This window comes from Xenopus laevis, chromosome 1L, assembly GCF_017654675.1.
Source record: "Xenopus laevis strain J_2021 chromosome 1L, Xenopus_laevis_v10.1, whole genome shotgun sequence".
Lineage (NCBI taxonomy): Eukaryota > Metazoa > Chordata > Amphibia > Anura > Pipidae > Xenopus > Xenopus laevis.
The window spans coordinates 75,617,213-75,644,326 of NC_054371.1; the positions used below are offsets into that span (position 1 = coordinate 75,617,213).

A 27,114-nucleotide genomic window follows, 5' to 3' on the forward strand; every position below is an offset into this window, starting at 1 on the left:
TAATCTCATATTTTTTAATTTTATATGTACAGGAATATATGTTTGACGACTTTATACATACAATTACATATTTAAAAAATAAACCAGCCTAGTAGGAATGTACAATAGCCGATGACATTAAGAATAGACGTGTCCAGTTAATACTCAATCTGCGTGTCATGGGGAATTATTTCATCGTTTACAGTCATAAAACATATACATTTCGGACAAGACTTTATAAAATAATTTACAGATAGTCTATCATATCTAGAAGTATTTGTGTGAGTAGGAGGGCAGTCTTGGGACTTGCCAGGGTTGTATTAAAATAACTTAGAAGCAGTTCATGCAGTGTGTGAAGCTACATAGGTTATTCCAACTCCAGTTCCCGATGTCTGAGAATTCCAGCATCTAGTCTGCATCAGACATGGAGCATTGGACATATAGTAATGTCAACTGTCTGACATTTCCAGAGCAGCAGCGGGGTTTAGCACTGACACGCAACCACTTTTTGTGTAAACATAGGAGTACAAGTTGATATCTTTCTACACAGTTATACATACTGCACAAGTCAAATCACAAGTGCCCAGCTGCACAAGTAGTCAGTCAGTATGGTCACTGTAGGATACATTGCACGAGAATTCAGACAGATCCTAACAGAACTTTCTTGTCTTTACAATTTTACTTTGATATTTGACTGAGTGGCCGCCGTGACCCATGACGTAAACGTCTAACATGTACGATTTCCCAGGCTGAAGCCCCTTAATTGTCTCTGTGGTGACTGCTTTGTGGATATTCTGGCTGTGGAAGTATTTGCAGAGAACCTTTTCTGATTTCTTTCTGGTGTCTGGTCCCAAACACTGATTTTGGTCTCGTTTTTTGTGTTCCTCTGTGTAATCGTCATCGACTTCTTTTTTGTAAATGCAGAATTTATTTCTTTCTTGGGTGCCCAGCCATGCTACAGTGGCAGAGGAGCAAGTACGCAGTTTGTCAAAGGCTTTGATTCGTGTGTCTTCAGGAAGGGAAGGGAATGGCTGTTTGTTAAACTTGGATGTTGCCAAAATTTTTAGCATTGAGGCACCTTTTTTGCTGCCCTTGAGCCTGATTAAGTATTTCGCTTTGGGTTTCCCTCTTAGCTGAAACTGACGTACACCTTCAACACTCTGTGACAAGAGGAGCTTTCCATCTCTTCTGACTTGGATCTGGATGGCGTCCAGGCAAGAATGAACAGAAAATGTTACCTTCTGGTGAGAAGAAACTGGAGAAAACCTTAAAAACTTTGTACCCTTTCTCTTGATGAATACATCAGTGACTTTGCCATCCTTTAATTCCACAGTTTTTTGCTTGGCTTCTTCTTTGGTTCGAGCAAAAGTTCCAACATACGCTGTGCTCATATTTGTAACAGCATTGACAGCAAAGACATCAAAGTAATACTGAGTATCAGGCTTCAGGTCGGACACTGTAAATATATTTTTGTTCCCTATGCAAAACTTTTGGATATCCACTTTTGGTTTGGTTATCTGCCTTAACATCTTAGAAGAGGAGACTTTAGGCATGAAGTTCCGATCCTTTCCAGCACTGTTATCTGATTGAAAACCAAAATGAGCAAAGTCAAAGGGGTTAAAGTCTATTCCAGGCTTAGGTGCCATCATAAATGCATCGTCTGCAATCATTTTGGCTTCAACTGCGCAGATACTTTTAAAATTGTGCTCCTTGTTGATGACAACACAGTACTGAATGGGTTGCTTCATGACAGAAGAAGTTGGTGTAGGTTTCCAGGCTAAAGTGATTGTAGTGCGCCCAAGGGATGTCACATCAACTCTAGGATCATATGGCAATTCTGGATACGGCTGGTCTGACTCTGGAGTTGTTGTTGCATAGACTTTGAAATGAGTGTCTTTTTCTGTGGATATCAACTCCAGCTGATACAAGCCAGAAGGGGAACTTGATGATACAAAATATTCCACATCATTTCCTTTATAAGAGAACAACTCTGTGCCTTCTTCATTCACAATCTGCTGCTTTTGCTCCTCGAGTGGTTCAGGTTCACCTGCAAAACCAACATGTAGAGATAAATCACTGTGCAATTTTTTTACTACGAGAAATGCTAGACTACACTTTAAAAACCAGACAATGCTAAATGTTAACAAAATCAGTTCAGTATCTGCTCAAATCCTTAAATCAACACAAACATGTTTGTTGTCTGAAGTATGGAAAGCAAATTTAGTTGAAAAATAACATTTTAGGCTTTTACACCATCAAGAAACTGAAAAGGGGTATAAAGTGCTACACCTAGCATATTGTTAATGTTGAAGAAAGATTCCTTATCTGGAAACCCCCAGGTCCCAGGCGTTCTGGATAATTGATCCCATAACTGTACATACATATTGTAATGCTAGCAAAATAAAAAGTCTAGACAGGTATAAAATTCTGTACTTGACTACATCCACGGGTTATTCAACCCTTTATATTTTACCCCAATATATATTTTACCTTGTAAATACAAGTGCATACCCCTTTGGAGTAAATCAAAGAGTTGCTCCAATAATATTTTTGCTTACCTTGCACATACTGTATATTTAATGTTTGTATTTGAGTAAATAGGGCTGTTTTTTTTCTTTTTTACACTACATGTAATTTACATTATTGATGACATACAGATAAACTAGGTTAGTTACTGAATGCTAATTAATTATCCACATGAGACCATGTTTATTATCACAAGAATAACTAAAACTTTAGGATCTGCAAATAATGGATCTGTGGGATCTGTAAATAGTGCAAGGTGCTAAGCGGTTGTAACATTAGACAGCTGTGTAAGCCACACAACTCTTTATTACCTGATCCTTCTCCACTGGCTTCTTCAGGCAGTTCCTGCAGAGTCAACTTCCATTCCAACGGTGCATCACATGGTGTGACAATCACTGATAAAGGTGTATTATCCTCTTCCACTACAAAGAAATATCTAGAATAGAATGCAATGACTACTGTAAGTAAAATGTTGGCTTAAAGTTATCTAAAATAGTTTTAATTTGTCTACTTTTACTTTCCACTTTCCTTTCCAACTATCAGATTCTGCCAAATCACTGTTTGAAGAGGAGGAGTAGTAAAACAAAGTGCTGGTCCGCAAATAACCCTCTTTATAATAAACTGCTTCTTATCTTAAAGCCTGACAAAGGCCAAAAATTGCCATATTTACACCCATTTTAGACATGTTCCCAGGCCTCCCTTACTAATGCAGAATAAACTTTTGTTTTAAATCATTATTAAATTCTCCCGTATAGTGAATTCATTGTATGTTGGTGTGCGTTCTTCCATTTTTTTTACACCCTGGGGCTGGTAAAGGGGTGGCTCACCTTTAGGTATGTTATAGAATGGCTAATTCTAAGGAACCTTTTGATTGGCCTTATTTTTTTCTATTTTATAGTTTTTAAATTATTTGCCTTATGCTTCTGACTCTTTTCAGCTTAAATGGGGGGCAACTGGCCCCAGCAGCCAAAAAGCTCTGTGAGTTAAAAAAAAATTGTATTGCTCGTCTTTCTATTCATGCCCTCTCCATTCCAGTCTCTTTTTCAAACTAATGCATTGTTGCAAGTTAATTTGGACCCCAATATCACGCTTAGGGGCACATTTACTTAGCTCGAGTGAAGGAATAGAATAAAAAATATCGAAGTTTTTGTTTGGCTACTTCAACCATCGAATTGGCTACTTCGAACTTTGACTACGACTTCGAATTGAACGATTCGAACTAAAAATCGTTCGACTATTCGACCATTCGATAGTTGAAGTACTGTCTCTTTAAAAAAAACTTCGACCACCTACTTCGCCACCTAAAACCTACCGAGCACCAATGTTAGCCTATGGGGAAGGCTTTATAGGCAATTTCTGATCAAAGGAAAATCGTTTGATCGATGTATTAAAACCCTTTGAATCGTTCGATTCGAAGGATTTAATAGTTTTTCCTTCGATCGTACGAACAAAGGAAATGCGGTAAATCCTTCGACTTCGATATTCGAAGTTGAAGGATTTTACGTCGACGGTCAAATATCAAGGGTTAATTAACCCTCGATATTCGAGCCTAAGTAAATGTGCCCCTTAATGTCATATTAAAAGTTAATTTAAAGGTGAACAACCCCTTTACGTTAACTATTTAAAACTTCAAGGCCAAATATTTTAATTCTAAGAATTCTCTGAATTAAATATAGTTGACTGATGCAGTATGATGTAGTATGACTGTCCCATTAATAAACAAATATATTTCCACCGCCCGCCTTACTGTTGTATTTTCCCTTTCCGATTTAGGTAATATGTAGGAACGGGTTTTTTCATTTTCTGTTTACCTTCCATTCATTTTCTGTTTACCTTTTAGGATTGTCTCTAAACAGATAGCCACTGATCTCAGCTCCATCTGGAATAACAGAAGAGTCATGGAAAAGAGCCTTGTCTCTGATCTGCATCTGAAAGAGCTCTTCGTCCCTGGTAGGTAACTTCTGGGACTGCAAACAGACTGGAAGCAGGAACAGAGCAATGTACCAGCGACACAGCTTCATCCTGATGAAATAGAAGCAAACAGTTACCTCAGAGCATTAGAAACTGTAAGATAGTGGACAGGAAAATACTTTGTCAGTAGGGTTGCCACCTTTTATATAAAAGCTTTCTGGTGGTGACATAAAGGGGATGGGGTGTTGATGTTAGGAGGCAGGGATCAGAACAGATACTAGGAATAACTGGTTGAGAGAGGAGGCGTCTTAAATCACTTTTTAATATTGCCCATGGCCAGCTGAGCTGGGTGGCAACCTTATTTGTCAACTATAAATAGTGTAGAATAGAAATAGAAAATGCATGTACACAAAACAAAATACAGTGCTCCTAAAGGCAAGCTTTTATTATAGCTGACTTTAAGTCTGCTGGGAACTGAACTTCAAACATTATTGGTTACTGAAGAATATTTTTTAATGGCAAACTAAAGCCCCACGTTATAAATTACTTTTATAGCATAGGGCTTTTGTACTGCTTTCCATAACTGGGATCTACCATAATTTTTACCGGCCAGGCAACCCTATCCATAACAAGCAGCCCTATGCCTCTTACATAGTCTTGCTTACTTTCCAGGTTCCATTCACTGTGCCCTCTATCTCCTGCACTTCAGAAAGTAAGAACATGCACAATGTGCCATCCTGAATTGCAGGGTATGGGTGCAAATGTGCATTAAGTACCATGTACCCTCAGGTGGAACACTGTGTATGTGCTTTATTCTTATTTTAGGGGGCTGCACAGGAAGAAGCATGCATCTTGGCCCAGATTTGCTGTGCTGCTTCCCGACCCAGAAAAGTAAAGCTGCCTCAGAAGCAATGTAATTTAAGATCGTACAGCTTTTTTCATTCACACAGTTCAGTTTTAAGCATAATAGATGTCCATCTTATATAAGTAAGGCTTGAACGTATTTCTTTTGATGCGAAATACCAAAGAAATAAATACACCATTTTTTCTCCATGGTACATATTATGCCAAGAAATTGCTATAAAAATGGGGCCATCTGTGTTAAGCTTCTCCTCTGGTGTGAATTCAACTATTAAAACTGCAATATATTTGATTATAGGATTATACAGACCAAAGCATTACCCCGTAAATTCTTGGGATCATTAATCTACTTAAAAGACTTTTGGAGATCACATTAAAAACATGATATGCCAAGGATGCATTTTATCCCCTTTATGTTCGAGGTTGCGTTAAGATATTCTTAATGCAAACTCCCCAAAGATTTATTGCCTACTTACTGGCTTGTTTGTTAAACCCCCACAAACATAATGGAACACTCTTTAAGCCCTTTAAATCACGTCTGCTAAGAAATGTAACGATTACTGAGAGCTGGTGAACCCCTGCGCTGGTATAGAGCATGCTAAAAATCAAGGTAAACTTGCCCTGTTAATCCAGATAGCTGCATTTATTAAAATAATAGCTAAAAATAAACTGAAAGATCAAATCACTTTCTTAATGCAGCTGTAACCAAACATAATCTGAACCCTCCAAATAGTGAGCAGCTACTTGCCAACTGCAACACCTTATCTGTGAAGGTGCCCATCGTATTGGCAGATCGTGGTGTATGAAACAAATACATTCTAGCAAGTTGCCAATCTGGTGAGGAGAAATAATGAATGTCTCAGGTTTTATTTGAGTGGAAAACCAGTGAATAGGGGGCATCACTATGCAAATCTACTGGCATTTCCACAAGGAATAAAAAGGAGATTGCCTGTTACATTCTTTCTTAAAAACACTCAAAAGAACATCACTTTCATAAGTCTCCTTCATTACTATCGGTATATACATATTATTTTCCACTGTTACCTAATCCTGCTCTATACTGGAGGTCTAATTAATAGAATGATGAAAGAACGCTGAGCGCTTGTCTGGTCATTATGCATTAGGATTTTGCCCTAAATTTAGTTATCCGGATTAAGCAAGGGAAAAAAAAGAAGCTTATGAAAGCGCTTCATCTGAGAAACACTAAATGAATGCTGATAGGAAGATTTCAAAAACAGTATTGGCAGGTGTCCAGTGATTCTATTCCCAGTAAGGGGTGCAGTTATTATACAGTTTTGCCATGTATTTAAGCCATACTGGTATTCATTTTAGCAGTTACCAGTTAAGACAGATTATTACTGATTGTGATATATTTTAAATTAGATGCTGTTTTTGGGTAGGCTGAACTAGGTGGCATAGACATGGCCTAAATAAGAATATTGTTATATAAAGATAAGGAGTAGGTCAGTAGTTGTAAACCAGCAGTTCTTGGTCAGGCTGCCTTGATGTGATATTTAGCTAAAAATGAGAGACTCTCCCTCCTATGCACATCAATAGTAGTAGAAAGCTAACAAAGAGGAACCTGTAGATATTAAAGTTACATATAGTAATGCAAAAGGGAAAGAGAGGAATAGAGAGAAATGGGACCATAACATCCCATAGTCTCAGTGGAGGTCATGTAGGTGTAAGAAAGAGTAAATTTGCAAGCAATAATGTTGTTTGCCCTCAGATTGTAATGCCCAAATCCCTCCCCTGAAAGCAGTTGTATTGACTATTTGTACTGATTTACTACTAACCAAATAAGTAGTAAATGGTATTTGGAGTAGTAAACAACTGTACTTTCTATGACTATGGCTACAAATGTGTTTATTGGGGGCATAAGGTTTATTGGGGACCCTGCAGCATCACAGTGGAATGCACTTGCACTACAAACAATTACACACCATAAGAAGTGAGATGTAATTTCAGAGGTTTTAATGCAGTCCACCACTGAAGATAGTTACATGGGTAAATTGAGTTGAAAAAAATCAATAGTCCATCAAACCCTACAAATTATCCCAAAAATAAGTATATACACAAAGGCTGGCACTTATAAACAACCCCGATAATGTTGTTGTTCATTAATTAAAGACAGCCAACATCTTACCACAATTCAGCAAGCACCTTCATTCATAGGCAGAACAAACAGTTGGCCTCAATTTAAAGGTTTCTAAAACTGCCACATTTGCACTGTTCCTTTGGTGTGCCCTATTGTTAACTACGTTTTTCTGCCACTGCATATAATATCATGGGATGATAGCTAGAGCTTCAGATACAGTTGACAAGATGCAAAGTGAACAAAAAAGATGATGTCTGCAACGGGATCCAGCAGCCTCAAGGTAAACAGAGATGTGGTCAGTGCCTGGGGGATGAAGGAGTTAAGAGACCCCAGGAGGCAAGTTCTACTACTGGAAAGAAGAGCAGACACACCTGAAAAGTTGTCTTCATGTCTTCATGCACAATACAAGTTAGAGGCTTGTTGTGAATCTCAGGACAAACAGTTTATACAAGTGTGGAGCATATGAGTCCCTCCTGCACCAGAGAATGTTTTCCTCTACTTTTACAGTGGGGCACTTTGTTTTAACCTTCCACCTACCATAAATAAGCCTTCTGCTTTTCTCCATAAATCACTCAGTATCGGAAAATGAAGAACAACAGAGACGGAACAAAATGAAAACAAGTAAATGTGCCAACGTGTTCAATGGGAGTAAATAAGGGAAATAAAAGGGTTGAAAACCATACTGTCTCACCATTCTTCTCTCTTTTGGAATATTACTATTTCCATGCATTTTCTGATGAGTAAAAAAGGCCTCTATGCATCATGACAGCACCTCTCACAGCATGGCAAATCATTAATCCTTCCATTACCACATTTCTAGCACAATTTTACAAAAATACAACTAAGTTCTTCCCCGCAGAGCTTACAATCTATGTCTGTTGTCTAAGGCAAAGGAAGTTGAAAGGGAATGTCCAACCAAATAATAAGAAAATTAATTTATGCATTTGAGTGTACGTTAAGGGGGTTATTTACTAAAATCTGATTTCTTTCTCCTTTTTTTTTTATCAAACAAAGCATGACCAAACTCCCATCCACGATTTTGGCTAATTTATCATTGAAATAACTTGAATAACTTGGATCAGGGGAAAACTCGATGAAATTTAGTATGATTTTTTTCAGGCTTTTCTCCTGAATCACTCGATTCTTTCGAATTATTGCTTGAAAACCCCTAATTTTTTGGATCATTGGGCTAAACCCAACACAAATTACAATACCTTCCAATTGGGATAGGGACATCTGCCATTGACTTATACACAACCTCAACAGATTTGAGATGGCAGATTTTCGTGTTCGAGCTTATACCCAGCATCAGGGTATAGTAAAACTAAAAAAAAGTTTCAAGTTTTTGTCCCAAAAAGCCAAACAGAAAGTTTTAGGAAATAACCCCCTAAATGTTTTCAATGTCCAATTCCCACAATGCCTTACATGTTCTGTGATTAACAGTCCGGTAAAGTAGGAGAATCACACAAGGCATTGTGGGAACTGGATTCTTGGCTGGAAGAAAGCTGAATAGGGTAACAATTAAGCAGTATACAATGTGTAACTAGCTCCTACAAGAGCAACAGGAACATCTGGACACACTAAGAAAACAGGCTGAATACGGGCTGATACAATTAACTGGTCTCCAGGTCAAAGATGGGACAGAGGCCTGTGCAGAGCCTACTATGGACAACTGCATCCATGGCCCAATGATATCCTTCCGTAATACAATGTAATACAATTGTCTGTTCTTCTCGACTGTGAGCTGATGAGTTGTCAGTGAGGAAGGCTGATTTGTTGGCTCTATAAAAGAGTCAATAACTTGGTAACTTAATCAGGAGTGTCCAGGGTGACAGACATTATCGGCTCATTTATGGGCAGCTTTTAGCTTTTGTGGCCCTTTATTTTCAATAAAAATTATATCCAAATAGAGTTAGGGCATCAGGGTTGATATATGCCAGAATTCTTCCTAATACTGACACAACACATATACTAGTCTGTAACACCATAGCTTTCACTCCAACCATCTTATCTAAATGAAACAGAAAATGACATCTCTATGCAATGATACGCGGTGTTATTTTACCCCACTTTTTGTTATGACTTCGAAATGCCAGAAAATACCCTGCCATAGACAATACTGAGACCTGTCCCTGCTCAAACACACAAAATCACATGTGTAATCACATTTGAGTGATTACACAATATAAGTGTATGGTATTGGACCTGTTATCCAGAATGTTCAGGACCTAGAGTTTTCCAGATAACGGATCTTTTTGTAATTTACCGTAAGTCTATTAGAAAATCACGTAAATATTAGATAAACTCTATAGTCTGGTACTGTTACCGATAAGGATTAATTTACTATTATTGTACTATTTTATTATTACAGAGAAAAAGGCAATCCTTGATTATAATGGAGTCTATGGGAGATGGTTATTCTGTAATTCAGAACTTTCTGGATAACGGGTTTCCGGATAACAGATCCTACACCTGTATTGTAGACAATTGTCTATGGCAGGGTATTTTCTGGCAGCTTTGATAAAACACAGCCGATAAACAGCACCGTATGTCATACTATTTTGCTGAGAACAAGCAGTATTCTACTTTTAACTGTATTCCATTGCCTTGTTATCAAGTTATTATAAGTGCCCCTCTCATCTTCACCCTATTTCCCTATCTCCGTGCTGAGAATTTCACACTCCATACAAATTTGCCTCCCATAACTGACTGCTAGGCAAGAATTTTAGTCTTAAGAAAACAAGACCTAATGTGGGGATCGGCTCACACAATAAAAAACCCCAAGGCAGTATAATCCCTTTTATATGTTCCCTTTGCATTGCTACAAGAGTTTACTGGAAGCAGTGTTCTCCATTACACATTCACACATGTGCAAGGAAGCCTGGCACATTGTATAGCAAAGTAAATGCTTAGATAATAAAATATAATGAAATTAAAGTTAACCAAATTACCCTTTCTGCCTTGATCTGGATAAAACGTTTACCGCTGTGCTTAACTGTCATCAAGTTAAAGAGACGTGAGTGTAATTTACAGCCTCAAATTGATTTGGAGCACTTAAACCCGGCATCTGGAACAAATAAAATCTGGTGCTTAATTACAAGGAGCAGAGGGTCTATGATTGCAATTTAGCCAGGATAATTTAAACAATGCTTTATTCTTTGTATACTGGCAAAAGGCAGCATGTGGGTGGCGCTTGGAGAATACTAGTGTCGGAATAATTACTTTATAAGCTTGAGGCTTTTTGAATAAAGTCAGCAGGATGATTTAGTAAACACTGATTTAGTAAACAGTGGGATTTCACAAGCAGCTAGTGCTCCTCAAGTCTAGCTGAGTTTGGCCTTTACTGTGCCCTCTAAATGCACTGCCATCCCATATGAACCTATATGGCCTATATCTTCTGCCATCACTTATACAGGATATAATTGCACGATTTCTGCTCAGTCATTGGCACAGGTCCAGGTAAATGAAGAACATCACTTAAAACTCAATCTCAGTCTGTATGAATAGGTTTAAGCTTAAATCCAAAAAAATGTGACCTTTGCATACAAAATATTTTTTATTGTGTCTGCCAGGGATTCTACAGTACCTAAAGAATCACTCCTCACAAAAGAATGTGCATCTGTAATGTTATCATTGTTGCCAAGTGGAGATACTTTATCTCTGGATGGTTACAATAACCAGCGACTGTTGTCTTCTTCGCTGAAATAATAACACACATATTTGTAAAAACACAGACTTCAGTAACGCTCACACAATGTTAGAAATTCTGTCACTTGATATACTGTGTCCTCTGTTGGTATTTCGGGGGAAGCCGTTTCACGGTGCAATCCTCACTTCCTGAGAAACAACTGTACTTTCTAAACCCAAGCTCAGCAGGAAGTTCCAAGTACATATGAAAGCAATATCCCTACGTTCATGATCTTGTTATGGAACCATAAGGACAGAAAGTTCAATAAAGTTTACATTTTACATAGGTTTTCTCAGTCCTTATAAACAAAAATCTTTTCCCCTCTGGATGTACACAATCAAATAGGCCACTTAACAAATAATTACCCAATATTTTATAGTTTTTATTCTGATATTATAATGAAATGTTCTTAAAGAATGTTAAGAATGGCATGATCCCCTGTGTTATATAAAACTAAATATTTTGTCATGGTATACACCTGAATACAAAGCAGTTTGGCATATTTGTTAAGATTGTTATTCTACAGGAATATTTGTGGCAGTGGCCCATGAACCTGTGTTTATAGGCAGCATGAGAATTAGAAAAACAACTGCTTCTCACAAACACCATGGGGCACATTTACTTAGCTCGAGTGAAGGATTAGAAGGAAAAAAACTTTGAATTTCGAAGGTTTTTTTTGGCTACTTCGACCATTGAATTGGCTACTTCGACTTTGAATCGAACGATTCGAACTAAAAATTGTTCCACTATTCGACCATTCGATAGTCGAAGTACTGTCTCTTCAAAAAAAAACACCACCACCTACTTCGCCTCCTAAAACCTACCGAGTACCAATCTTAGCCTATGGGGAAGGTCCCCATAAGCTTTCTAAGTATTTTTTTATCGAAGGAAAATCATTTGATCGATTGAATTAAAATCCTTTGAATCCTTCGATTCGAAGGATTTAATCATTCGATCGATGAATTAAAATCCTTCGATTCGTTCGATCGAACGAAATGCGGTAAATCCTTCGACTTTGCTATTCAAAGTCGAAGGATTTTACTTCGACGGATGAATATCGAGGGTTAATTAACCCTCAACATTCGAACAATAGTAAATGTGCCCCCATGTGTGTATTCATCAAAATTCAATAAGAATTGCACTGAAGATTTGGTTGTGTCACTTCTGGGGTTCAGCTTCAAAATGACGTGTGTCTTTAGGCCAAAGAAATACAGGATAAAGTCAGCAGAGCTAGTTCACCTTTGAGTTAACTTGTAGTAGGATGTAGAAAGTGATATTCTGAGATACTTTGCAATTGGTTGTAATTTTTTTCATTTGTGGTTTTTGAGTCATTTACTGTTTTATTCAGCAGGTCCAATTTCAGCAATCTGGATGCTAGGGTCCAAATTACCCTAGCAACCTTGCATTAAATTGAATAAGAGACTGGAATATGAATAGAAGAGGGCCTGAATAGAAAGGTGGGTAATAAAATGTAGCAATAACAATTAGTGATGGGCGAATTTATTTGCCAGGCGTGAATTCGCAGCGAATTCCCACGGTTTGTCGCCGGCAAATAAATTTGCGAAACCGCAGCGAAAATTCGCCAGCAAAAATTGGGAAATTCGCAAATTTCTCGGTGAAGCAAAACGCCCCAAATTCGCCCATCACTAATAACAATACACTTGTACCTTACACAGCATCTGATTTTTAGATGGGGTCAGTGACCCCCATTTGAAAGCTGAAGAAGTCAGAAGAAGAAGGCAAATAATTTAAAATCTGTAAAAAATAAACAATGAATGTCAATTGAAACACTGGTATTACACTGGCATTTCACTCTGCCAGACCTTCTGTAACGCAGGAGAGATCCAGAGTTGGACAACTCAGGGCAAAATGGTTGTATGTAATATCTCTTAAAGAATGGCATTTTTTCACACTACGGCTACTCGCCTAACTGCAATTGCACTTGGTAATAAATGACCCTTAGTATCTAACCATAGAACAGTTTCCACATGGATGATGATTTCATCTCTTATTTTTAACTGCAATAGTCCCTTTTTTAGTATCATTTTGTAGTGGGTATTGTATGCCTCTCTCTTTTTTGTATTCAACCCTTTCATCTCAATATGATGTGGAGAGAAGAACAAGAACAACTTTCATGTATGACCTTAAAGGATGAAAACAAATCTATCATCCATCCCTACACAAGGGCCTATTAATGATCAGACTGTGACAGACTCACTAAGGCCTACTTACAAAGCCCAGAATGTGCCTTTATTGTCAAGGTATGCGGTGTTGCTAATAACTGATGCACAATGAAGGTTCCTGCTTGCAACAATCACAAAGGCTGAAAATAAAGGATCATCTCAATTTATTTTTGACATTAGATATATATATATATATATATATATATATATATATATATATATATATACACTCACACATATATACATATATAGGTATGGAATCTAGTATCCACCGTTAAACCCATTATCCAGAAAGCTCCGAATTACAGACAAGCTGTCTCCCATACAGTCCATATTATCCAAATAAGCCAAATTTTTTAAAATTATTACATTTTTCTTTGTAATAATAAAACAGTATCCCGTACTTGATCACAACTAAGATATAATGAATCCTTATTGGAAGAAAACCCAGCCTATTGGGTTCATTTAATGTTTACACGATTTTCTAGTAGACTTAAGAAATGGAGATCCAAATTACAGAAAGATCCATTATCTGGAAAACCCCAGGTCCCGAGTATTCTGGACAGATCCCATACTTGTACTCTGAAATCACTCATCCAAAAAGTTCCGAAATCTGCTAATACCATTTGCCAAACTATCATATTTAAACAGTTTATTTCTGACTGATTTGCTTCTGTGAAACAAAGTGACAAAATCTGCGCCCTCTGCCATGTTTTGCCACAATACAACATTCCTTTCTGGAATTCTAGTATAATTCACCCATCACAATCAGAAGCTGCATTTGCACATTAGCACCTGTAAGTAAATTGTATCCTAAAAGAGTTGATAATAACACTATCCAGTTTTTATATTTAAATGTTTTTAAGTAACCTTAAAGGGATACTGTCAAGGGAAACCATGTATTTTCAAAACTCATCAGTTAATAGTGCTGCTCCAGCAAAATTCTGCACTGAAATCTGTTTCTCAAAAGAGCAAACAGATTTTTTTTATATTTAATTTTGAAAGCTGACATGGGGCTAGACATATTGGCAGTTTCCCAGATGCCCCCAGTCATGTGACTTGTGCTCTGATAAACTTCAATCACTCTTTACCGCTGTACTGCATGTTGGAGTGATATCACCCCCCCCCCCACAGCAGCCTGCCAGAAAGCAGTTACATTCTAAGGTGCTGGCAAAATGACCTGAGATGGCTGCCTACATACCAATATTACAACTAAAAAAAATACACTTGTTGCTTCAGGAATTAAATTTTATATTGTAGAGTGAATTATTTGCAGTGTAAACAGTGTAATTTAGAAATAAAAACGACACCATAAAAATCGTGACAGAATCCCTTTAAGGTATAGTGTTCCAAAATACGTAAAGATCTATAATATCAAAAACCCCAAGTCACAACAACAATAATAATAATCTCATACCTTTACAGTATGCTGTATGCAGGCATTGCCCATGAAAGCTACAGTCTGCTTTTTAACTTGTAGATTTTCCGGTTACGTAAAATGCAAATTTGATTGTGTACACTTCACCACTGCTAGAAGCTTAATGCCATCACTTTCTCCTCTAGGGGTGTTTCTTGAAGAAATGCGTGCAACTGTCATGCATGAAAGAGACCCAGCCTTCATTGCTAGGTATACAATCCATCCACACCCTCCTACAGTGAAGCAGGTGCAATTTTATTTCTGACAGCAAGAGCTATTGCCTGTCTGTTAATAAGACCACACACACACACATATCTAATAGCACAAGAAATTACCTATAAGAACTGTATATAGATTGAAATTAACAAGAATGCAACACAGGTCTTGCATTGCTCATTAATAATACCCAACCCAGGCTTTAGCCTAGATAACTACAATACGGTTGTATAACATAGAACACTGTGGAATTATTAATTCACAAAAATACTATTCCATTATCCAAAATATACTAGAAAACTTTATAGACAGAATCTTATTTATGTGTTGTGTGGTCATTAAGTTTACCATATTGTCTCATCTGTGGAAATCCTCTACAAATATCTATCTATCTATCTTTCTATCAATTATCTATCTAACCATTATCTATCTATCTATCTATCTATCTACATCCAGGGTCGGACTGGGCCAGCTTGAAACCAGGAAAAACCCAGTGGCCCTGCCGAACCAGGACGGCTTCTCGTCAGCACCGTTGCTCACCCTAACCCCATAACGGTGCAATAGGTACATGGCGGAGGATGCGGTTGCATTTGTAGGAGTGGGATATAGCGACTGGGGTGCGGGGCCCTTGGCAGCCCTAATGGGCCCGGACACCCCAATCAGACACTGTCTACATCTCTATGTCTACCTCATCCTCATTTATTTATATAGCGCCAACAGGATACGGAGTTTTTTACATTAGATAACGAACAGGAAGCAAACAGTAAATATCAAGGGTTTATAGAGTACAATAGGATTAGAGGGCCCTATTTGCAAGAGTTTACAAACTAAAGGGATAGGGTACCATTGAGACATAAGGATTTTAGAAACAAATTTATGATTTATAATGTATTGTAAATTGAATTTATACGCAGAACCATACAAACACAATGGGTTGAACAGTATCTTGCCAAACATGCAATACACATTACAGAATCTCAACTTTGTAACAATTAATTGCCCTGTAGTTTATTTATCTGTAATGCCTGCATGTCCTGACAGATGTACTTCTACATATTTCTCTTGTAATGGATAAACACATTCTACAGTCATCCTAAAACGAAAGACAATGAAACAACGTGCCAACTTTCTATTTTGCTTTTCCAACATCTACAGATACCTATAAAGAAACAAGATTAGGCAAAGATTGGGAATCATTAGTGCCAAAAAGAATGTAGCCTTTAAATTATATATATATATATATATATATATGTGTTTTTACAACTAACTAGCTTTATTGGAATATATATATATATTATATATCCTTCAAGCACACTTGAAGTCAGCACTGCACGTTTAATTCCAATGTCTGTGGCTTGCCAGGGAACCAGCTGTCATACTATACTATAGGAAGTATCTGTAGGTATTCCTTATCCTTCACCCCAAGCCTGGATGTTTAATGAGATAAATGTATTCGAGTAGATTAGAAACTGGGCGACTTTATCATCTGTTTTCCGTTGCACAAATAGTAAATGTGATTTTTGGCGCTCATAAACGAAAGCGTTGTATATTTAGGAAGCAAGTGCTACATGCCAACAAACACACACTGATACAATAACAGGAACAGCCCAGTTTATGAAAATATAGGATAAACATTTTTTCTTTCACATGTAAGACTGAAATGTCTGCATCCTTGGTAACCTGCATATTTACATGAAACCACACACAGATGTATCCTTGGCTATTATTTTATTTTAGGCTTGTAAGTAAATAAGACAGTATCCCTTAGTTATGAAGTAGGTGTATTTAAAAAGTTTAATATAATGGCCAGATTCAGTTCAGTAAGAAAAAATTATCTCATTCGTCACGTAAAAACTGATGGACAAGATTCAATTTAAGGAGAAAAAAGTTCTCTCTTAATTCAGTTGCCAGTAACAGTTTTTGGCATAGACTTCAATAGAGTTTTCAACAGTGAGATGATTTTTTCTGAATTAAATTGCAACTCAATTTGAATCTCGCCCATAAGTTTTCACGTGTTACACCTTTTTCTCTTGGAATTGAATCTAGGCCAGTGTGCACTATAAATGGACAATATCAACCTTCTTAAAAATAGCATCATGTGTGAATGGAAAAAAAAACAAACTCAAATGTGGTGCCAGTTTTACAAGTCAACTGGTAGTCTCAATTTAGCTAAGCTAATTACTGTTCTTGGTAGTTCCTGTCTAATTCCAACAATGAAAACAAGCTTTAGAGTGAAATCCAGAAGAAAAAGGAGATATAGCCTTGAAAGTAAACAGTTCATATAATGAAGAATATATGTTCAACCGTTTTATTTCAGCAATGCCTACTAGTGCAGACGATTCTTCAGTATAAAAACATCCTCTTTCTTTGAGCCTTTTGTCTTAATGCCGTTTATTCAGTTGAATGGTCTTTGCCAATTAGCTTAAGAATATTAGAACTCCAGCTCACCAGAAAGACTCACAGTTTAGTGCACATACCCTTAATGATCATTTTCCAAAAGGAAAACAAAGATTAGCAACTCAATCCTACAAAAATATGGTGAATGGGAATCATACAAATTGCATTTAAATGATTAAGCCCCACATATACAATTGTTTAAGCTTGGATTAAGTAAGTTGCACCAATAAACAGTGCAAGCAGAAGCATATCATGGGAAACTCAGCAGCAATGTCTACTGGACATTGCACACCTCCTGGGGTATAATTATATATATTGTGACAGGGTGTTTGGGAAACACCACTGTCTTAGAGCAAAAGGCACATAAAAGAGTGCATTTAAACTGCATTGTATGTGCTGCAAAGGAATATTTGGCTCAGGTAGGGTTAATATTCCCTATCAGCCAGGTAATTAAGTGGCAGCTGAGAGAGGATCTACCTGACAATGTAAAAGGGCTGTGTGAGCACAGTTCAGGGCTCTCCAGGGAAGTGAGGTGCTGTGAGAGACAGAGCTGGGCAGAAGGGTCCTTTCTGCCAGCAAGAGAGTTCCAGAGGTTGGAGCCTAAATCCCCTGTGGGGAAAGAAAGAGGAAAGGACTGGCAGAGGCTAGTGAGTCCCAGGAGGGTAAGCCAGCAGGGCTGAGTGTGAAGCCCAAATACTTCAAGGTACAAGAGGGTGAGAGTTTCCCTTGATGGTGAGCGACCAGAGGGGGGAAAACCCTGAATGTTTTGCAGTGTATTTACTGAACTGTACCCTGCATGTTCTACAGTGAAGTTGAACTGTAACCTGAACATTTTTCTGTTGCCTTTTCGTTGGAATGTCCAGTGCTTAATAAACCTGTGTTTTTTTGTCTGAAGCCTTGGTGTCCCTGTCTCTAAACTCAAAAATCCTACGCTACCTGCCTACCAAACGCTAATTCCCCAATAAAAGTGCATGTGCAGGCCAGTGGCATGTCACAATATATATATATATATATATATATTCTTCATCCAAGCAGAAAATTCAAATCAATAAATGTCTTTATGTCTAAGAGGGGTAGGAGTAGACTTATGAGGTTGGGGGCCCAAAGTTGGTTAAGGATTTATACTTGTTCAAATAGCTCTGTATAGCTGTTTTTTATTTTGGGTAAAACTGTTTTGTAGCTATACTATTGCAACAATGTTATTGCTATTTTTTCTCTTCTTTTCTCTATATGAATATAAATTTGATTCAACGCGTAAATTTTCATTGTCTATTTTGTGGGCTTGCTAAAGGGCAGAGTACAGACCAAAATGGGGCCCCTGTTATTAATTTTACATCCTTATTAGCCATTAGTAGTGGAGAGATCTAAAGTAGGAAAAAGAGAAAATGTGTATTCTGCTTCTGTGCATAATCTGCTAGGTATTTGCAGGGCAAAAGGTGGCTCTAATTATATCTACCTTGCAAGGACTAAACATGGATTAGCTTCAATTTCCCTGTTTGCCTGGTTCAGCTCAAAAACCATAGATTTAAAAAAGCAAACTAAGTTCAAGGGTTACAAAATGGGTCTATGTGCCTATGAAGCCGTGGGGTTTAAAATGAACCTGAACATATTTTTAAAACCATGTAAAATCATATGATAGTAACAAGCACTTCAAAACTGATGAAATTAAATGTGATTAACTGACTGTAAATACTGCCTCCTACTGCACTTCTATACAAACCAACTACAATATTGCTGAGCCTACATTCGGCCAAGGCTACAAGATAATTATACAGGAATCAAATCTAGCCACTGAGACTTCCTATATCTTGTATAATTAGCCCATGCCTAAAACAAAAGACACAGTAATATATTTAAATTAACTTTTCATAGATTGAATTTGCTCCAGTTTCAATATTAATATCAAACATTAATTCACCACTTATGAAACCCTATAATAAGTTACACTGTACAAAATGGTATTGGCAAAATAACTTCAACACAATGGCCCCCTTTGTGGATCTATTCAAACAAACTATATAATATCTGAACAAAAAAAAAAAATGATGATTATTAACACATATATTTGTCTAGGATTCTAAAGTCCCAACTCACTAAATGCAAGCTAACATGATAAATTACATTACTGTTGTTTTGTAATATTGTAGCACCTGCGCAGGGATCATTAGTTTTGTTGTATTAACTTAAAACACGCTGATTATACAGAATATAGAACTATGTCTGTGCTCCGATGCTTTCAGCAAAGATGAAGGAATGTGATCATACTTCATTTAATCTGTTCTTTTTGTTAAATAATCCTCTTCAAAAAAAAACCATCAATCCCTGACCCAATCGATGTTGGCATTCCTGGCATGCACTGAGCACCAGAAGCCAAGCCATGTATGCAATACACATGAATAAAGCAGATGAACCATAACGCAACCTACAACTTCTCCGCTAGCTCTTTTACTTCTACACCCAAGCACAGGAGGGACTGAAAAATGGAAAGAAAGAAAAAAAGAAATAGCTGTGAAAATAACTTGAATGTTGTTTTAAAAGCAATTTTGCACCTGTCCTGTTTCCCCTAAAGATACGTGTTTGTTGTGTAATTCCTTGGAATGCAAATGAATTTACTCATTATGTCTTCTGCTGCTGATAATAAATTATCCCTAATAAAAGCATTTTTAAGGTGCTGGAATTTGCAAATATAAAGAAAACAGGGACCATTCTATACACAATATTTGTGTCTATGTGTGGCTCTCTTGTTATAGTACAATTCTCAGCCCAGATGTACAGAGCAACACTTCCATCTCCTTATACGTACAATTAGCGATCCTTATCTGCAACTCAAAAGAGGGTTTTGTACAGAAAGAAACTTTCAAGTTTAAAGAATATTATTGAACTGGGTCATTATTTGCACTACAAGAAAAGCACGCATGCACACTTGCAAAAAATAATCCTGAAGCTCTTTAGTAGTTTTTCTGACACATCTTCAATAGACAGATCACATTGTTCTAAAAAAGCATGTCACAGCCTGATATTTTTTTTTTGCCTGAAATAAATGTGCATCAAAGTAGGTACAACCTTAGGTGGAAAAAAATGAAATATTACATTTTTTTAAATTAATACCATTGTTAACATCTTATGTTATTCAGGCTAAAATGGTACTGAACTAGTAATCTGGTTATTCTAGATTTTGTTATGAAACTCATAGTTACACATGCTAATTTTCTATCCATAACATAATCATCATCTTAAGGCTTTGTAGAATAGGTATGGGATCTGTTATCCAGAATGTTGGGGACCTGGTGTTTTCCAGATAAGAATTGTTTTACCCCCCAATGAGGATTCATTATATTTTAAATTGGATCAAGTACATGATACTGTTTTATTATTACAGAGAAACAAAAAATGTATATAACAAATTGTTTATTGGATTTAAATGAGAGTCTAGGTTGCCTTCCCGTAATTCAGATAAGGGAACTAGTTCCGGATAACTAGTTCCCAAGCATAGATATGAGGTTAGGTGGTTTAAGAGACATTAAAGTGAAACAACAAAAGCCTATTGTTATGAATGAAATCTACATTATTTCTACATATATTAACAATAATATATGATTCCATATGCTCTAGTGCAGTGATCCCCAACCAGTAGCTAGTGAGTAACATGTTGTTCTCCAACCCCTTGGATGTTGTTCCCAGCGTCCTCAAAGCAGGTGCTTATTTTTGAATTCCAGGCTTGGAGGCAAGTTTTAATTGCATAAAAACTAAGTCTAGTGGCCAAGTAGAGCCTCCTGTAGGCTGCCATTCCACATAGGGGCTACCACATAGTCAATCACAGCTCTTTTTTGGCACCCTAAGAACTTTCTTCATGCTTGTGTTGCTCCCCAACTCTTTTTATATTTGAAGGTGGCTCATGGGTAAAAAAAAGGTTGGGGACCCCTGCTCTAGTGAGGGTGTAGTTTAAAAAGTACTAATATCTGTTCTTCCATGTATTTTTCATTAAAGTCAGAAGGAGTCAGGTGGTGGCCACTGGCACTGGCTGATAAACACTACATGTGCCATCTGAGAATCTATTAAGAGAGTCATTTAAATTGCTATTCTTGCTATATGTCTATGTGCCCCTACTGCTTTTTCGTCATCCCCACCATCATGCTCCCCACAGGCAACAACTCCCTCAAAATTACCTTACCACAATAAAGCACCCCAGGTGTTTTAACTTTGCTTTCGTATTCTGCATTGTTTTGTTTGAACTACTGTTCATATAATAAACTTTATCTCCTCCAATAAGCATCGTATAAGTTACAAAAAGGCAGAGATGGGCATGGCTAATAGCAAAGGCCTAATTTTTCCTAAATCTCTTTTAATTTGAGCAAAAACAACCCATTTAACTTAGTCTACAGCACTGCCATAGAATATATCATTCATATTCCTTGTGCTGAGCATGTGTCCCTTTATATGCAGAGCTACGGCATGGACTTGCCGCAATGCACATGAAAATTATATAGTTAGTTATATATATTCCCAGGTTTTGGGTTTTGTCATTATATACAGAATGTGGCTTGGGGTCCAACCAGGTCAGTTGCTAAAAATGGAAGAATATACGAAGGAGGCAATTGTGGAATAATGCAGGTCAGTAGAAGAGATGATACAGTATAAGATGGCTAGACAAAAATAATGGTGTTTGTGTTGGTTAATGGTGCAAGTCAGAAGGATAAACTGAAACAGAGACACTTTGTTGGTGGGGATACACAATGCTATAGGGCAGGCAGACTAAAATGTGGGAGCAATGTAATATCAAACACAACAAAAGCAACCAATAAGATGTTTGTTTTTAAAGAGTTGAACAGTAACTGCTACCTGCCTATTGGCCTGTAAGGTTACTAGAAGGGGAGCACTTTCCTGAGTGGGTGGGAATGTGGGAGTTAGCTGGTAAAATGCAGATGGAGGTACTTTGAGTATATGGGCTAAATAGGACAAGGATGGAGAGGTAGCAGATGGGAGAATTAGTCCTCAGAGTATAGCAATGTATAGCATATGTAGAAGGAATGTTGCAAAATGGAAACCTTATATAGATACATAAAAAAGTGTAGCTCTGCATTTAAAAGAGAGATATACAGTACAGCACAGGTATGGAATGTGTATTATCTGGAATGCTTGTGACCAGGGGTTTTCGGGATACAGGATCCTTGAGTAATTTGGATCACCATACCTTATGATAAAAATCTTTTAAACATTAATTTAACCCAATAGGATTGTTTTGCCATCAATATGGAGTCATGCATCTTAGCTACCATAAAGCACAAGGTACTGTGTTGTTATTATTAAAGAGAAATGGAAAATCATTTCTAATAATTAAAATGATTTGCTTAAAATTGACTCTATGGAGATGACCTTCAGGTAATTCTGAGCTTTCAGGATACATAAAATGCATAGGAGGAATGTTGCAGTTCAACAGGAGATGCACCGAGATTGAGGGATAGAGCTTGAGAGTCAGGTAGGTTATATGGAAGTTTGTGAGCTTCATAATGCCTATGTACATGGTTTCCTTAGCTAATAACAATCTTAAAGATAGTGGAAACTTTTAGCGTACGATGAGTAATTTAGCCATAGTTGCAAGAATATCTATGAGAGCAAATAACATTTCGCCCCCAAATCTCACCCTAAATGACCTTCAAGCCTAGGCAGACCCTTAGGAAGAGTGCATTTATCAAGAACAGTAATACCACTTACTAACATTCTAAACCGTTCCCACTACAAGAGTAGCTTTCTTCAGGAATTTAATGTGTTCATTTCTAAAGGGCATGTCATCTTTCTTCATTCCTTCTAGTGTCCCTTGGATAAACAAGCTCTAGGGGAGGCTTAAAAGAAACATTTTTGCGTGCAGATCATCTCTAAACATTTTGAAAGGGAACACATATGACGCCGTTATCATGCAGAATGCCTTCTATTTGAGGATCACTGTGACATCATATTTTACGTCTGTCTAGTGGGCGCAATTTAAAAAATGCACCCAATGAACAATAAAACCTGAAATAAAACAAATACAAGAGACATCAGTCAAGCTTCTGCAAAAATTTAAGATTGCAGGAATGTAAGCTGTCTGGCTCTCTTACGCCAGTAATGTTTTCTCCTACATAGTTATATCTTTATTATGATATAATTAAGGATAATTCGATTTCTATTTTTTTTGTGATGGATGGCCGACAATAATGAATATCAGTATAGCCCTGAATGCCCCATGTGAAATTTGAATTTTGATTATCTCATTTATTACAGCCTAGACCCCCCCCCCCCCAAAAAAAGGCAAAACATTTGCAGAAAACAACATTCTACACCAATGGGAACAGCTATTATGGACTGACTTAGAACCATACGTCTAAAGAATTGGGGTTCTATGGAATATTGGGGAATAGGCGTTCAGTTTTAATAGTTAATGTCACACGGTGGGTAAACAAACATTCAGTGTAAAAGCTAGGCAGATAGAAAAAGTGGGATAGAAAGGAAAATACAGTCAGCAAAAAAATAAGCAAATTCAAAGTATTCTGCTTACTTTCCCTTTGTGATATGAGAATAAAAGTTATTTTTATCTACAGAAGTTAATTATACTTAAGCATATGGTTGCCATTTAATAAGTAAACACTCAATGTGTTTTACAGGATAAGCATTTGGGGGGAATCTCACTTTACAAAATGATACATTTGTTACTTTGTTCCAAAAAAATTTATGTAAAAATCAGTCAGTCTTTGAAGAATAAAAATTTGCTCCATGGTTTCCTCCTTTTAGAGAGTGTAAATTGGTGAATAACAGATGACTGCGCTGCAAAAAGCTTGGGGAAATAATTGAAGTTCTTCATAAAAACGCCACAAAACAGTTCAGGGTGATCCAAATAGGGATCCTCTATTTATAGCCATATAATTAACTCTAATGGGTTAAAAAAAGGGCAGAAGAATCATTTTCAATTACAATACATTGCAGTACTGCGTGGCAGTTTAACTGTTACTAAAAATAAACTGCATTCTTGTATGGATTAACTTTTTCCCCCCCAAAAAAAGTAGTTTGCAGAATCCTTTTCGGCATTCTTGTGGTTAAGTGATAATTATGGCCATTTGTTTTTGTATACAAAACTTGAGTGCAGCTCAGACCACATTATATCGGATAATCTGTTAAGCCTCGTATTAGAAGAAAAAAAAGATTCTACATATTGGTTAGATACAGTATTTTTTTTTTCTGTTGATCAATATAAAAATTCCTTATTTAGCTTTGTTTTCGTTTTACTAAACACTTTTAAACTGGATTAACATGTTAACTCTACCCTGCTCCTTTGCTTTCTCTGAGCCAGACCCTGAGATTGCAGGCATTTAGAAGAATGGTTTCCAAATGTTTCCCTAGAGTGACCCACAGTGGTAGCGCTCAACACAGCAGCCCCTGTATGGCACTACCAAAGGATTGATATGAATTCATCTATTAACTGGATTTCAGCATTACCTACAAGCTTGATTTAGGCTGTTTCAGTCACATACGGTACGGAGAGTACCCACCTTTTCTAAACAAGGCACAAGCCAACAATGACACCTAGATGCATGCAGTTATAATCACAAGAGATTGCAATATGCCCTGAAAAAACAATTACAGTGACTTGTGTATAATAACAGGCATCACAGCAGCCAACTTTAACCCTGTGTGCAACAATGCTTTTATACATTAAGCCTTAAATCCATTATCTGAAACAATATTTTCTGGTGCTTACCTTCATTGGCTTGCTCATATAAATTCCAATTTAACAATACTGTAGTGTATGATACGCAACATGTAATATATTGTACCGCTACTCAACATTTAATGTCTCAAAGAGATTTACTTATGCATAGTGAAGCAAATAAAATGTAACTGTGTGCAAGTGTATGCACGCATTTTATATGTAGATAGAACTTTCAGTATATTGAATTCCTACAAGCAAATTAATAAGACAATTATGGCTTATTAGCATTCATTTAAATGGCTGTTCACATTTAATCTTTAAAGGAATTGCCATGTCGAGTGCTTTTTTGTTTCCCAAATTTCCTAAAGTAAATTACAGACAATTTACCCTAATGGCTCAGGACTATTAGACACATATTACAAGGACATGGTGAATTTAATTGTGGCCCCGCTGCTATATAACTGTTTAGCAAGCAGGAGAGCAACGGAGGCAAGTCAGAAATTCTAAGGCAGTCATTAGAGTCCTGACTTTGTTTTTGTTTATTTAACTAACTTTGTTTATCTACAAAAGGCTCTTCCTCTCCCTAATTACCATTGCTAGGATATGATAAAAGAATTCCCCACCTGGAACCCTTGCATTATTTACCCATTCCTAAAAGCTGCAGAACACTGAAAAAAAAGTGTAAAACAAGGGAACTCGGTACAAAAAAGAAATGAGCTGCATCGAGCACAAGCATGGGTTAATTATCCAGATAAACTTTTGATGTCTGGAAGAATCTCCTTAATTCGGGAAAGCATGGGAAATGCTGTAGCAAACCAAATCTCCACGAGACATACGTTAGTTTTCTTGCTAGGGGCAAAGTCTGCTACATTGTGTCCTATAAGCGCCTCTGGCTCTTACACATATAGGACATTCAGCAGCTCCTACTGTACAAAAAAATTAATGAAAACACAATTTCGTATTGACAATGGAGAATGAGTATTTTCCTGTCTGTTTTGGGTTGATCTTTTTTTTTACTGCACCCTCATCTACATGGACAGTAGATAATAAAGTGTGACACAAGGCGAAACCCAACACAAAGGGGAAATCGGCACATTTAGGAGAGGTCACTGGATGGATTTTGTTCTGTTGAAGAGAGCAACTCCCTCTCTAAATACATAAGTGCCCCGCTGGAGGTTGTGTGCATTCCAAGCAGCCCCCCATCACCCCATGGAGCTAGATACTGATACATGTAATTCTAACCTGATTATGTTTCCTTATCATTTTACCAGTCAATGTTCTGAGTGTATTGATTGACCCTGGGGTTCCCACTGTGCCAGTGCATGAGCTCATACTTTTATGTAAGGGATCTGCCATATATACAGTCTGCTTCTCCAGATCCTGGGCATGATGGGAGAGCAGGGAGATTATTACAAGATTAACCCATCTCCTAGGATGGTGCCCTGACTTGTGCAACCAACGGATTCATCCTCACCAATAAATCTTCTTAGGCTGGTTTAGGCTCAGTGTTAAGCTGAGTTATTAAAGGAAACAAGTGCCCTAACTTACTATTAAAATGATGGACTATCCCTTTCTGCCAGTTCTGCAGAAATATCAGGCAGTTGGGGAAATGTTACCCCATGCAAAACAGTAAGATTCCTTCTCCAATTGCAAGTGTTGCCATAAAAGCCCCTGCGATTGTGCCTTGGCAGCGATATCAAAGCTGCGATTTCCTGGCTCTGCCCTGCTAGGAACTTTTATGTTATTTAAAGCCCTCTTGGAAGAGAGAGAAACCAATTAAGTCATTGAGCCGATTGCCAGACGCTCATTCCTGCTCTCACATCATCATTTCTCTACTCTCTGACTTTTGCCTGCGATTTGCAGCAAGATGAAATCGCAGGAGTGTTTCCCCCCATTCAGTTCCTATTATCCGGCACAGGCTTACCTTACAGCTGATTTCCCCCCTTCTATGCACTCTATGTAACCGATTTCCAGACTATGTTAATAGCCTTTCCTGCGAGAGAACGTTGGGTCGCTGATAGTCGCAGTCGGTAGAAGTTTGGGAGGAAGTTGCAAAAGTTGTCAAGTGATAAAAGCAAAAATCTTTCTGCGCCCGTGTTATCCAATATTCAGGCGATCGCTCGTAGAATGGATGCGCTGCTGCCGGGTATCCCGTGT

General features: G+C 37.4%; 1 protein-coding gene across 1 annotated transcript; it reads right to left on the reverse strand.

Annotated features, from left to right (window-relative positions):
* On the reverse strand, positions 1-27,114 carry ndnf.L (neuron-derived neurotrophic factor L homeolog). Its single transcript, NM_001092432.1, is given in 4 exon segments — positions 1-2,026; positions 2,817-2,941; positions 4,339-4,527; positions 26,882-27,114. Coding segments are annotated over 3 exon segments (1,710 nt in total). The 5' UTR covers position 4,527; positions 26,882-27,114; the 3' UTR covers positions 1-629.